At 38.6% G+C, this 14,787-nt stretch overlaps 1 protein-coding gene across 2 annotated transcripts in view; it reads right to left on the bottom strand.

Moving 5' to 3' along the window:
- Window positions 1-1,104: 1,104 nt before the first annotated feature.
- SGTB (small glutamine rich tetratricopeptide repeat co-chaperone beta) overlaps window positions 1,105-14,787 on the bottom strand; it is a 46,904-nt gene continuing 33,221 nt past the window's right edge. The window contains exons 6-11 of one of the 2 annotated variants that reach the window (XM_058731174.1): window positions 11,845-11,949; window positions 7,550-7,688; window positions 7,383-7,445; window positions 4,338-4,375; window positions 4,030-4,113; window positions 1,105-2,619 (exon numbers count right to left, since the gene is read on the bottom strand). In XM_058731174.1, the coding sequence (XP_058587157.1) occupies window positions 2,508-2,619; window positions 4,030-4,113; window positions 4,338-4,375; window positions 7,383-7,445; window positions 7,550-7,688; window positions 11,845-11,949 (541 nt within the window). In that variant the 3' untranslated portion in view covers window positions 1,105-2,507. The remainder of the gene's footprint in view (window positions 2,620-4,029; window positions 4,114-4,337; window positions 4,376-7,382; window positions 7,446-7,549; window positions 7,689-11,844; window positions 11,950-14,787) is intronic. The other variant, XM_058731184.1, reaches the window with a different exon arrangement.

Raw genomic sequence — 14,787 nt, 5'->3', positions numbered from 1 at the left:
ATATCAGCCAAGAAACAGATCAGAAAGTTGAAATGGAAGAAATACACCAGCTCTACATGTAAAAGAATGGCTGTCCCAACTAAAGATATTAGCAAATCAAGACATTGTTTTAAAATGGTTTTCCTTATAATGCCTTGGTCTGATTTTGGTATCAGAGTAATAGTAATAGCTAAATAAAATGAGTCAGAAGTGTTTTCTCTTTTTCTGTTTTCTGATAGTGTAGAATTGATAGTATTGCTTCCATTAAGTGTTTGGCAAAATTTACCATTGGAATCATCTGGGCCTATAGCTTGCTCTGCTGGGGGATTTATCTATTTCCTTACTGAGCTTTGGTAGCTTTTATCTTACAGGGAATTTGTGTCTTTAATGTAAGTTGTCCAATATATAGGCCTAGATGGTCACTGTATTTTCTGATTACCCTTTAAAGTCTGGAGGGCTGCAGTGATATCCCCTCTTTCACTTTTGGTACTGTTGATTTGCATTTTCTCGATTTTCATAGTCAACTAAAGGCTTACCAGTTTTAATGATCTAAAAGCATTTTAATATACTCAAGATAGTTTTGCTAGAAACTTTCTCTTACCACTGGATAAGAGTAGCTATTTTTAATTAAGTAAGCTCTATACCCAACGTGGGGCTTGAACTCATGATCCTGAGATCAAGAGTCACATGCTATAGGGACTCAGCCAGCCAAGTACCCCAAGAGTAGCTAATTTTTAATTGTGGATCAGGTTTCACTTTTGTTTTCAGCACAGTCCTTTCATGTGAATAGTTAGTACTTCATTCTGTATTATGCTTGAACACTAGGAGTTGAATTTAACCTCATGAACAATAAAGTTGGTTTAAATGGAATACAGGATATTGAATTCAGAGGGCCTAAAATTTAAGTCCTGCTCTTCTCTGGCCAGACTGTAGATTCCTATGGGTTTTCCCTGTAAGCTGAGCACAGGCAGTGAGGTATTTGCTGGTCTGAGGAGAAATCTCTAACTTACCGTTACTCTAAATTAGAGTCCTTAGACCTACATCAGAACCATGTAGGATGCTGTTTAAAATGGTGATTCCTAGGCGTTACTATAGGACCTATTAAATAAAAATGGAAAGTGTGGCTCTGGATCTGCATTTTTAATTCTTACAGTGAAATTACAGAACCACTGTTCTAATCTCACAAGAGGAAAGAAAGGAAGAGTTGATTTTTAACCTTGTAGATACCACATTATTAGTCTTTTGAGGAGAACAGTTATAGTAAGGCCTTCATCATCATGAGTATTACTGAGTTAATTTTATATTACTTAACTTTTCAGTTTTCTCTCACAACACTCGTGAAATGATTATGTGTTCACCCAACTTTACCAATTTCATAATTAACAAAAATTCTAGTTAAAGTGGTCTCTCATCACTGTAGAGTCATGCCATTAATACTTAATGCCATATCTCTTCATTAACTACTATGATCTGATGTCAATAAAATATTTTAAGTCCCCTGTTATGTTCACATTGCATCAAATTAAGATGAAGCATAAAAGCAACATGCCAAGCCAAATTATAGCAAAGGTTTATATGAACAAGCAATGTTAGTGATAGAAGCTTTTTATAATCCATCAAATAATTAGTTTTAAAAAATCAGTATTTATAGGTACATAATTAAATGCCACTTAGAAAATCCTTAACTTGAGAATCAAACCACTGGCTTATTTAAATGTAAATATATTTAAGAGTTTCCATGGTAAGGTCACGATTGGGGAAATTGTGCTAGTTAAATTGAATAGTTATACAATGGACCTAACCAGTACCATTAAGGATTTCTAAATGTATTTGATTATGTACTTAGAGTAATTGGCCATGCTAATGTTATCAAGATCAAACTGCAGGCAAGATTGATTAAGAACTATGCAAACAACCTGAACATCCTACTTTCACCTTCTGTACATTCACAGCATCTATTTTTCATTTCAAAACAACCCTTGCACCAAATGCTGCTTCTCACCAGCTCTTAGTATTCCTTGTTGCCCATCAGAGCAAGCAGCATTAAGGACAGTACTGGCCCCTGTGATAGATATTCAGTACTGATAGCACTATCAGAGCTAAAACTAGGCAACAAATTTCTTCTCTCCAAACATGCTGTTCCATGGCCGTATATTTCTCCTGAATCAGCATGAGAAACCTTTCCTCTTGGTCATCCCCATCTTTCAAAAAAGTCTGCTTAAGGGAGTTTGGAGCTAGAGAACTTGCCAATACACAGCGCTACTGTTCAATAAATATACTCTGCTATTAGGTCTAATATACAAATATGATGATGATGATTTGATTTGAAAATGGAACCCTGTTCAGTACTATACTAGCACTCAACAGGGCTAATGATCGTTTACAAAGGAGTCATGTTCAAGTCTGTTTATGATAAACCTATCATCTAGACAGATTGATTCTTTAGGTGTCTTTGTTTTGGCCACTATCTACAGCAAACATTTAAGAGCCATAATCATTTGTGCTCTGGGCTAGGGTCCCTGGTCAAGTCAGGAATGTTCTTCAGTACTGCTGCTGAATGATCTGCTCCGGATGTGATTTCTAAGTTGCTCTATAAGTTCAGGGTTCTGTTGCTGTATCTGCTGAGCAAACTGCTGTCCCCTGTAGTAAAGAGGCAAAGTGGTATGAATTAGGAATTTCCAGTCACATAATACCCATGCGAAAAGAACTGCAGAGGATGTGGGTATTACTCAGAGGGAAACTTTTCTATAAAAACAAGTTTTAGAATCATGGCTTTAGTATCTTCAAGTTTACCAATGCCTCCATATAGCATTATTACAGCACAGTGTTCTTTATAAGGAACAAAACACCCATGCTAAAAAGTGACTCCCTGAAATGCATACAATCCACACGACAAAGAAGCTAAGGGCTGAAAAGTACATGCTTTCATTGTATGTGCTCAAATACAAGGCAAGGAATTTCTCTTGTCATCAGGTATGATAGGTGTCATACCCATTCTGGTCACCTATATGTCACCTAAGAGAACTGATTTTTACAAAGGCAAAGAAATGTAATACAAATTCCTGAGTGTGTAACCCTCAATTACAAGTGTTACATATCACTATAATCATGCCACTTAAAGATCACTGTAAAAATGCACTATTCTAAGCGGGGTAACATGGTTGTGATCAAAAAAGGAAATGCTCTGAGGGTTGATGGGAGGTGAGAGAGAGGGGAGGGTGGGTGATGGGTATTGAGGAGGGCACCTTTTGGGATGAGCACTGGGTGTTGTATGGAAACCAATTTGACAATAAATTTCATATATTGAAAAAAAAAAAAAGGAAATGCTATTTGTGTCTTCATATAACATTTCCAGTGACAACATGACACACAGATTGAAAAATCAATTCAAAGAGTAGAGTATCTTGGGGCACCTGGGTGGCTCGGTCGCTTAAGCATCCAACTCTTGAATTCAGCTCAGGCCATGAATTCACGGTTTGGGAGATCGAGCCTCAATTGAGCTCTGTGCTGACAGAGCCTGCTTGAGATTGTCTCTCTCTCAGCCCCTCCCCCACTCACATGCTTGCTCTATCTCAAAATACATAAATAAACACTAAAAAAAAAGTATCTTAACTTGGGTGGAAGTGAAGGTAGTGTGCTCAAGTAACGAGAAGATGCAAAAAGTATCTTTAGTGATGACATATGCACTGAAAAGTTCAAATGAAATGGTTTCCTACATTGTTGGAACATTAATATATGTAATATGTGATTTTTAGATACACCTAAATTAATAAGTTAATACATTCTTTAAGTAGATATTTGACTTATATCTACATCCTTGAGTAGCTATTCAAATCTGCCAGAAAACTTTTTCATGGATCCAGATCTTCTGGATTTCTGCCCTTCAGTCTGAAAATTCCGATTTATAAACTTCTCTAGATTGCATAACTACTGAGGCCACTGATATGAACAGTGAAAGAAAATTTTAAAAAGGAAACCCTGGTCCTCTCACTTTAGAGGCAAGCTGTAAAACATAAACTTTTTTACTATTTGTATTTAAGTAACACTTACGCTTGGATGAGGCTAGACAGGTCAGTTAGGCCTCCAACTCCAGCAGCAGGTCCCCCAATGGCATTTGTCATCATTCCTGACATTCTAGAATAGGCAAAAGATAGATCACTAGGATTGGTATATATTCTTAACAAGCAGACTAAGGAGAAATCAGCTAAATATACCTGCACTGTGTAGGAAGTCAGGTCAAATGTGCGTGGCTATCAGTTCTAATTGGCATTCATCTATCATTTATCACTTATCATTTTGGAGGTGATGTGCTCAAATTAGGAACGTGGCAGGTAGGTGGAAAGGGAAAATATACTTACAGCTGCTGAACTTGAGGATTCTGCATTAAACTTGCTGCCTGGAATTGAAAAGCGGCATTTCCCATTAAAGGCAGTTAATATTTATGGGTCTTTAACAAAGACTTGGAAAAAAAAGAATGAAAGCAAAACCAGTATATAGTAACATTTTCTAGAGTTTTAGCATACTCAACAAAGTGGGAATGTAAAAAATAGAGAAGTACTAGAAAAAATGGCAATGAAAATATATTGCAAGGATAAAGAGGTTACAAACACTATAATAAACTAAGCAGTTTACTTCCTACTACTGACCAGATCAATAAAGCCAACAGGAAAAATAAAAACTTTAAAAGTATGGCTAAAGAATCTTCTACCCTTGAGGGTCTCCTTCAAAAGAGGACTCTAGGAGATGTGACCTTGCTCCATGGGGCTCAGCAGTATTAATCGTTCCTGTGCTTACAGTAGGAGGAGAATTCTATTCATGCATGCACTCACTTGTATAACTTTTCGTTTTGAAAGCATAACAATTTTTTTTGCCTCAAATTTGTTCCATCAACAATGTTCATGTAAAATTTAAATGGAGTCTAAATCTTTGTAGACAGTAATTTTTCATTCACTGACCCTAAACAAGGTGTTGGGAGAAGCCATCACGTGCTCTCATTACCATAAAGAGAACTGTTTGACTTGCCAACAATTCAATAACTCTCCTTAAGTTTCAGGATTGGTGCTTCTGGTACCAACACATGAGTGCTATGGACATTATGCAGGAAAACCAGGATTTATAAGCTATAAATATAAAGCATTTCATTTCACAATCTTTTTTTTTTTTTTTTTTTAGTTTATTTTGATAGAGAGCAAGAAAGAGCATGAGTGGGAGAAGGGCACAGAGAGACAGAGAGAATCCCAAGCAGGCTTTGTGCTGTTAGCACAAAGCCTGATGTGGGGTTCTAACTCACAAACCGTGAGATCATGACCTGAGCTGAAATCAAGAGTCGAACGCTTAACTGAACGAGACACCCAGGTGCTCCTTTCACAGACCTTTTTATCTGATTCTGCAAAAGCAGTTCACCCTCTTCTAGTTTCTGGGACGTAGAAGAGATACAGAGGAGATGCTAGAGCTTTTCTGGCCACTTTGAAGTATGCAGTCCTCTAGTCACTCTAAGGTAGAAAACAACCTCCGGAATTCACTTCTTGCTCACTGTAATAACCAAATACTTAAAATTCATCTACAGGCAAAATGTTTCACCTCCCAAACATGGGCCTACTAGAGGTGGGCCAGTTGCCTGCTCTTTTTTCACCACAGTGCCTCTATGCCTCTTCTCCCAGCTTGTTAGGCAACAGTCCTGGCTCTGTGGGAAGGAAGAGAGTCACAGGTGCAGGCAAATTCTTTGATGACTGGTACTAGCTCAGTGGTTCTGCACCTGTGCTCAGTGGGTGTGCAAGTTGTTTAAAACTACTCTGGTTCTCTATAGCAGCACTTTTGAGGTCCTGCAGAAACTTCCCCCACCCCCACCAATCTGGGCATTTCTCGTCCATTCTCTGAAAAAGGTAATTAACTTTCTGGAAGGACAGTATGAAGAACACTGTAGTCCCAGGTTCTTCACAGCCCTCTAGTCCTGAGGCTCTGTATTGGAAACCTTTCTGGGCAGATTCACACAGGACTATCTTATGAGCACATGTGCTCACCTTGGTCCACAGGAAACACATCTCCCCTCCACTGGCTTCAGTACAGTTACTTCCTAAACCATACAGCCTTCTTTAGCTGGCATGTCAGACCCCAGTCTACTGTCTTCCAAACTGAGGGCCATTTAGAAAGCTAAGAAGGCCAGAAAAGCCTTTTCTCTGTGGGCTAGAGAGGAAGGCAGCCCTTTACTTCCCTCATACATGAAAAAGGGCTTTGTAACTTCAATAGCTTTCTCCAAAAAGCTTGACTCTCTATCAACCTGACTCTTTATACAAGTCACACAGTATGTTTTTTACCCACACCTTTTGCAACACTTCACTTTGGTGCACAGCATCCAAAGCAGATTTTGGCTAAACCAAATCTGAAAGTATAAGAAATCCATTTTCATATCCTGCTTCAAGAGCATAACCTGACACCCGCAAATGAGTAACAATGCTTAAAAATGTCACAAAACCTACAAAGAGACATATAATTGTTGACATGTAAACCGGAAGACCAACTTAAATTGATGGGCTCAATCCTGAGACTTGAAGAGAGTTCCTGAATTATTTGCAAGTCCTAATTAACTACTGTCTACAAAGATTTCAACTACCAATTGCTACAAACCTACTAAATGTTCAAAAGACTTCTTTAACTCACTGGGAATGAGCTCTCCATGCATTTCAACTCAAATGAAGATTTTTGTGGATGCATGACAACATTTTTTGAAGGAACCAAAGGCAAACACTAGTACCGCAACCTTCCAAGGGCATGGCATGTGGTGGAATGAATGATTCTCAGCCAGAAATATTACAGATTACCCAGGTAATATCCCTGACCCATGAAATCAGAGTTTCCACATTTTGGACCAGAACATATATGTTTTCAAAAAGATCCATGAGTGATTTTGTTGTTTTGTAGGATGAAGTACATACAAAGGAGAATTATACTAAAAGTTCAAATAAACTCTTATGAAAGGAAGGAAGCAGACCATGTTGAGAGGAGAGCTTAGGGAACCACCACAGCCAAACTCCTTAGATCAGACCTCCATTATTAGGGATCTTCCTAAGGCCACTTTCACGTAAAAGAGTTGTTTTTAATCTTTTGTAGATTTGCAGACCCCTTCACCAATCAGATGAAAATAAAACAGTTCTCTCTAGAAAAATGCATATATGTACATGTATACAAATTTTTATATATAATTTCAGGGAATCCATGGGCTTCCTAAAGTCCATCCATGGCTTTCTCATAAAGAGATCCATACCTGAGCCAGAGCATTATATGACCATTCTACTGCTGTTACCCCCACCACCTCTACAAAAGCTCCCCTATTTGTTTCTTCAAGTTTGGGAACCATATAACTCTATGGAAAACAGCCAGCAGAGCAGAAAAGGAAATATACTCACCATACTAATGAAGGCTGGATTATTTATTAAGCTAGCCATGTCAAAGCTCAATCCAGTTCCTGTCTGTAAAACAATTATATCTGAGAATTATTCTAACCACTAAAATTTGATTCTAATAAATTGTGAATGAGAGAAAATATTTCCCTCATTTGGCATTAATAACTTACAGGACTAGATACCTCTCTTAACTTCTGTTCTGCTATTTTCAGATTTGACTTGTAAGAATCATTTTCAGGGTCAAGATCTAATGCCTTTTGATAACTTGTAACTGCTTCTTCAAATTTATTTATGGCAGTGAGGGCCAGTCTGAAAAGAATAAAATATAAGATATGATTAAAGAACATCACAAAGAAACATCTGTCTCAGTATTCGATGTGAATCCAGACTACACATTTAATTTATTCACTGTACTATGATTCACAGAAGTGTCACTAAAATTCCTTCTAATTCCAAGATTCGTAAGTCTGGACTTTATCTATTCTGCTTGCTGACAAACGTGGCTGTCCTATGAATCATGAATTTAATGCTTAGAAATGACTCTTACCTACCCTTCCAATTTTAAGCCTAATATGTGAAGTAATTTGCCTTATGAATGATAAAGCTCCACAAAGATGAGAGCTAAGAATCCTGTGGCCATTTTAACTCCATGAAGCTAAAACCATTTCAAGAACTCTGAACTAGATTTGTGCTTCCTAATGTCCCACTTTCTTCCTTCTTCCTAGCAGGGACACTGAGCCACAATAAATATCAATTTGCCATTAAAAAAGTAAAAATAGGGGCTCCTGGGTGGCTCAGTCAGTTAAACGTTCAACTTCGGCTCAGGTTGTGATCTCGCAGTTCCTGAGTTCGAGCCCACAGCGGGCTCTGTGCTGACAGCTCAGAGCCTGGAGCCTGCTTCAGATTCTGTGTCTTCCTCTCTCTCTGCCCCTTCCCTACTCATGCTCTCTCAAAAATAAATAAACATTAAAATAAATTTTTTTAATTAAAAAAAATAAATAGAAATAAAAATAAAAAATAAAAATGGGCTATGAGGTATCAGCAAGCTTCTCCTGAACAAGACATGTTTATTGTCAAGTAAATAAAATTAGCACCCTTTACAACTCAACACATATCCCAGGCACAGATCAAAGAGTTAGTTACTAAATTTTTATATTTTCGCTACCTAGTTAGTAGAATTTATTTATCAGACAATTACTTCAGAACTACATAATAATGGTGTATATGGAGAGAAAGTACTGAGGTTTTTTATTTGTTCTATGTTCATTTTTAATAAATTACCCCAATTCTTTCTTGGACGACTTGCCTCCCAGACTTCTGATCTAGACAGAATACAGGGCCTAACCAAAGAAAAGTTCTCAGGACCTAATTTGTTTTCTACTTGTCAACCATGAAAGATACGTCATCAGAGTCCTCAACTAATCAACAGTCAATAAGTATTTATTGAAATCCTACTGCATACCAGAGACTACTTTATAGTTCACAATGAGAAAGGAAAAGTCCTTGAGTTTAAGAAAATTTCATCCTCCCTGGGAAAATAAGCAATAAACAAACAAACAAAAAAAAAATAGTAATATTAAGGAGAATGAATAGGGGAGCTCCTCAAAGACAGGCACACTAAAAAGACCTGAGTGATGAGAAGAAGGCAGCCACATGAAAATCAGAGGAGGGGCATCTAAAGAGAAGACACAGCAAACACAATGGCCCTGAGAAGGCTTAAGGAACGGGACAAAAGCTGATGAGGAGGAAGCACAGAAAATAAAGTGTGGAAAGAGATGACATCAGGGAATAATTAGGTGCCAGATCATATATGACTGTGGTTTGGAGTCTGGATTTTATTCTGGTTGCAATGGAATGACAGATCTGATCTATGTTTTAAAATGTTCACTCTGGGGGCGCCTGGGTGGCGCAGTCGGTTGAGCGTCCGACTTCAGCCAGGTCACGATCTCGCGGTCTGTGAGTTCGAGCCCCGCGTCAGGCTCTGGGCTGATGGCTCGGAGCCTGGAGCCTGTTTCCGATTCTGTGTCTCCCTCTCTCTCTGCCCCTCCCCCATTCATGCTCTGTCTCTCTCTGTCCCAGAAATAAATAAAAAAAAAAAAAAAAAAAAAAAATGTTCACTCTGGCTTCTCTGCAGAAGACTGACATGGGTGGGGGTGGAAGGGTAGCAAGGGGACCAGTTATGAAGCTACTGCAATAGCCTATTTACGAGATGATAATTTGACTAGGGCTATAAACTAGACAGCATTCAAGATACGTAGTACTGATTATGGAAACCAGAATTGACAGGACTTGCTGATAGAATTAGTTGTGTCAGGTGTAATAAGAATGAAGGAGACTCCTAGGCTTTTGACCTGAGCACTGGGTATAGGTGAATGATGACACCATTTACTGAGATGGGGAAGATTTAAGAAGGGAACAAAAGTTCTTTTGGGGACATGTTAAGCTTTAAATGCCTATTAAATATCTAGGTGGAGATGAAAAGTAATTGAATATATGAGTATGGAATTCAGGCATATAACTTAAGAGCTCCATCAAACAAAGCTGAGTCTCATTAATAACAGTAGTTAAATTCTATAAAGTCACCACAAACACTAAATTAGTAAATAATGAACAACTCCTCCTAGAGGAAATACAGGGTTGGGATCCTGTGAGCTTTTGGTTACAACATTTTCATCAATAGGTCAAAATATAATCTTATTTTACATGTGTTTCTGTTTAAAGAAACCTTATTTAATATATATTACTGATTCATTAGCAATGAACTAACAGCCAACAGCACTAACTCATTTCTGATCAAGAATTATCTAACACATGTATTTTCTTCATAAGGTGCATTCTAGTCTTCTTGTGCTTAGGAACACTAGACAACACTTCAGCCTACATTTGGGGGCCAGTGTAAACAGGAAATCAACCACAAAAGGCATAAAAAATCAAAAAAAAAAAAAAAAACCAGCACTAAAAAAACTGTGAAAAGGACACTTGTTTACAGCCTAAGAGCTAAAACAAAAAGGCAGAGCTTTATCAGACCTCTGCGGAGAACCGGCATGATAGACAAGTGACTCAAATTTTTCACCCTTCTGTGAATGACCACCAAAGCACAGTGAGGATTGATTTGGAGGTTGCAAACAAATTGCAGCATGTAGGCAAATTCATGAATACAGACTCCATGAATAATGAGTACGGACTTAAAATGGAATTTAAAAGCATGGGACAGGACAGAATCAGTAGAGAGAACAGACAAACGACAGCAGCAGGAGAGAAAGCCCTGAAGTACGCCATTATTTAGAGGCAGTAGAGAAGGAAGAAACAGTAAGAGAGACGGGGAAAGAGCATCCAGTGAAGGAGAAGGAAAACTAGGAAGTATGATGACACAGAAGCAGAGAGAATGAAGTATTTCAAAAATGAGTTAATCATGCTGGGGCACCTGGCTGTTTCAGTCAGAAAAGCATGCGACTCTTGATCTTGGGCTCGTGAGTTCAAAGCCCCCGTACTGGGTAGAGAGATTACTTAAATAAATAATCTTACAAAAAAAGTTACTTGTGCCAAATACTAAAACATGGAGCAGGGTAAGGATACAGAAACGAACACTGGCCTTGGCAAAATATAGACAACTGGTGACCATGAACAGGGCTGTCAGCACAGTGATAGAGACAAAGGCCTTATTGGAGTGAGTGGAGAGCAAATGAGACATGAGGGAGATGAGGGAGCAAACCCAGCCAGCCATGGGGACAATGCAGAAAAAGAGGAGCTGGGAAATGGCCTCGCGGAGTAAAATCTTGGTTCCAGTGGGTTATTTTCTAGGATCTTTCCGCGCGCAGTCACTGCCGCTGTTAGAGACAACCTTGTGTTGCAGAAGATAAAGGAGAGGACTCCAAGGGTAAAGTCCTGAAGAAGGTACAAAAGGATGAGACCTAAGGCATGAATGAAGTCTTAGATAAGAACCCTCCCATTTGAAAAGGAATAAAAGGCAGTCTGTGAGGATATAAATGCAAGTAGATTGGTTGATTCAGAAGTAGGAAGAGTTATTTTTCTTCTACATGGATCTATTTTCTTAGTTAAGTGCAAGGCAATACCATCAGCTGAGAGCTGCCATAGAGGGTATGGTAGAAATTTGAAGAGAGAAAAAGTGAGAAGCAGCCACTCAGCGTAGTAAGGTGAATTTAGAAGCAAGTATAGTAGCATTGTCTGCCAAGATATTGAGTGCTCATTTGAGATTTGTGGCCTTGAACAGGAAGTGAGTCTACTGAGTAAGGTTGTATTATTTTCTTCAACAACCAACCATTCATCATACAACTGATCATCTCTATCCCAAGTCATAGAAATTGCAGTCATTTCCTCTCTCAATGTTATATGTATCCTCCTAATAGAGAATGCAATATTTAAGCAGGAAATTGAAAACCAAGCCATTAAGAACAGCATATTTGATACTCCTTGGTACTACTTTGAACATTTTGCCAGAACTTACCCCATTCTCCCATAGGCCTTGCTGTACTTTGAATCGATTGCTATTGCTTTCTCACAATCCTTTATTGCATCTGTGTAGTGACCTAATTTACTCTGAGCAGCAGCCCTAAGAGAAAGAGAAGAGATATTTATTACAAGCAGCCCCAAGGCACTAATTGAGATTAGTACTAATAAAACTATATTTTCCTTGTCCCACTTTGCATATAACTTCCAGTAAATATCTAAATCAAACCAAGATAATTCTACAATCAAAAAGATAACTCAAAAACAAAATTCAGGGGCTCCTGGGTGGCTTAGTTGGTTAAGCATCTGACTTCAGCTCAGGTCATGATCTCGTGGTTTGTAAGTTCAAGCCCCCTATCGGGCTCTGTGCTAACAGCTCAGAGCCTGAAGCCTGCTTAGGACTCGGTGTCTCCATCTCTCTACCTCTCTGTCTCTCTCTCAAAAATAAACATTAAAAAAATTAAAAAATAATTCAGAGAAAATATGCAGGCCACCTTTCACTGTGTGCTTTCCTACAGAAAAGACAAATAAGTGAATCATACAACTGATCTACCTACTTATTGCCTTTTGAATTTGCCCAAACAGAAAACTGAAAACACCAGGAATTACTAGAGGAGAATGGAGAGTGAGAAACAGTGGCAAATGGCTACCCAGGGGTATGCTGTTAAATGATCACTTTACTAGTAGGGTCAAGATCATCATCTGGCAAGTCTAAGATGAAAATCTAACTTACCCGTGTGCCAGAATCTGGCTGCAAACAAAGGATGGCAATGCATTCCATCCACTGAGCACAGAATCTCAGAGCAATTAAGCACTATTGAATCCCTTCTAGGTTACCTCTAACAAATCTCTCCTGGAATAACTGGGGCCTGACAGTATAATCAAGCTACTTCCTCTTCCTGCACACAATCTTGAGAGTAGACAGCCCTGTTTCCCTGTTATAGTGCCCACTTCAACCCTCAAGGCCATAAGCAGAATGACTAAATAAGCAGAATGACTGTTCTACATGCAAGCCCTTCAAACTAAAACATTCCATAACGTCTCCTGCCCTCCATCCCACTACTGCCCCATTCATTCTTCTATTTATTCCAGAATAAATAGTTCTTATTTATTCATTCAACTCATATATCTATCAAGGTCTAGCTAATGCACAGACACTTTTCTAGGCCTAATGGATAGAGCACTAATCAAAATAACAATTCCGGGGGCGCCTGTGTGGCTCAGTTGGTTAAGAACCGACTCTTGGTTTCAGCCTAGATCGTGATCTCACAGTTCATGAGATTGAGCCCCACATCAATCAGGCTCTGTGCTGAGAGTGGAGCCTACTTGGGATTCTTTCATTCTCTCTTTCTCTCTCTCTCTCAAATAAATAAATAAATAAAAATAGGGGTGCCTGGGTGGCTCCGTCGGTTGAGTGTCCGACTTTGGCTCAGGTCATGATCTCACAGTTCCTGGGTTCAAGGCCGATATCGGGCTCTGTGCTGACAGCTCAGAGCCTGGAACCTGTTTCAGAGTCTGTGTCTCCCTCTCTCTCTGTCCCTCCCCAGCTCACACTCTGTCTCTCTCTCAAAAATAAATGAACATTAAAAAAAATTTTAAGTAAACAAACAAATAAATAACTAAAAATAAGATTCCTGGCCTTAACAGTGCTTAGGTTCCTGTGGTGTGAGTGACGGGTGGCTGGCAGGCTATAAAGGAAATGTGGTGGTGAGTCCAATTTTCTGTCAATTTTTCTTCATATAGCATGACTGAGACCCTTTCTTTTCAAATTAGGTTATAAACTTAAAAAAAAAATAAACATATAGCCTCCTTTCTTTTAGTGAAAAAAAAATTTAAGTGTGAAAGTATAGAATTCAACAAACCTGATTTGGTAGTTCATATGAAAAAGAGGTATGGGTTTAGCGACTCAACATTCAACACACACTAACAAGCATGACAAAGATGGCCACTAAAAATGACCATTAAGTGACACCTGGGTGGCTCAGTCAGTTGAGCATCCAACTTAAGCTCAGGTCACAATCTCATGGTTTGTGAGTTCAAGCCCCACATCAGGCTCGCTCCTGTCAGCATGAAGCCTGCTTTGAATCCTCTGGCTCCTTCTCCCTGCCCCTCCCCCGCTTGCATTCTCTCAAAAATAAATATTTTTTTAAATGACCATTAAAATAAGAGATATAGAATATATCACTTCCAAACAATTAGAAAAAATGAAGTAAAAATAAATCATTACAATAAAAGGCAAAAAATAAAAAAAAGAAGGGGAGAGAGAAGCCAGAACATATCATAGCATAAGAACAACTCAAACTTGGGCGCCTGAGTGGCTCAATCGTTAAGCGGCTGACTTTGGCTCAGGTCATGATCTCACGGTCCATGAGTTCAAGCCCTGTGTCGGGCTCTGTGCTGACAGCTCAGAGCCTGGAGCCTGTTTCAGATTCTGTGTCTCCCTCTCTCTGACCCTCCCCTGTTCATGCTCTGTCTCTCCCTGTCTCAAAAATAAATAAAACGTTAAAAAAATTTAAAAAAAAACAAAACTCAAACTTAAAAGCAATTATAAAGTAAACTAGATAAAAATCAGTTTCTCAAACTGTATACATATCACCTAAAACATAATCACATACATATTAAAGGGACAGAAAAAGGCAATTGGGCCAACTGAAAACCAAGCAAAAAAAAAGCTGATGTAGAAACCCTAATATCAGAAATGAAACAAAAAGTATTATTAAGGATAAAGAGAGTCATTATTACTGATGAATCCTGTTAGTTTAATTTTATGGAAAACATTAATATGGTTCAGAAATCAAACTTATAAGAAAAGTTTCACTGTCACAGAGGATGGGTGGCATGGGGTAGTTAGGATAAAAATGGGAATGAGACTTCAAAAAGGGTAAAAAAGCAAACCTTCAAATGGAGTAAAACAGAAACAAATGATGCTGTGTATCAACAA

Source organism: Neofelis nebulosa, chromosome 1 (genome assembly GCF_028018385.1).
Source record: "Neofelis nebulosa isolate mNeoNeb1 chromosome 1, mNeoNeb1.pri, whole genome shotgun sequence".
NCBI classification, from domain to species: domain Eukaryota; kingdom Metazoa; phylum Chordata; class Mammalia; order Carnivora; family Felidae; genus Neofelis; species Neofelis nebulosa.
The sequence above is the reverse complement of the archived record's forward strand: the minus strand, read 5'-3'. Positions and strand labels throughout refer to the sequence as shown.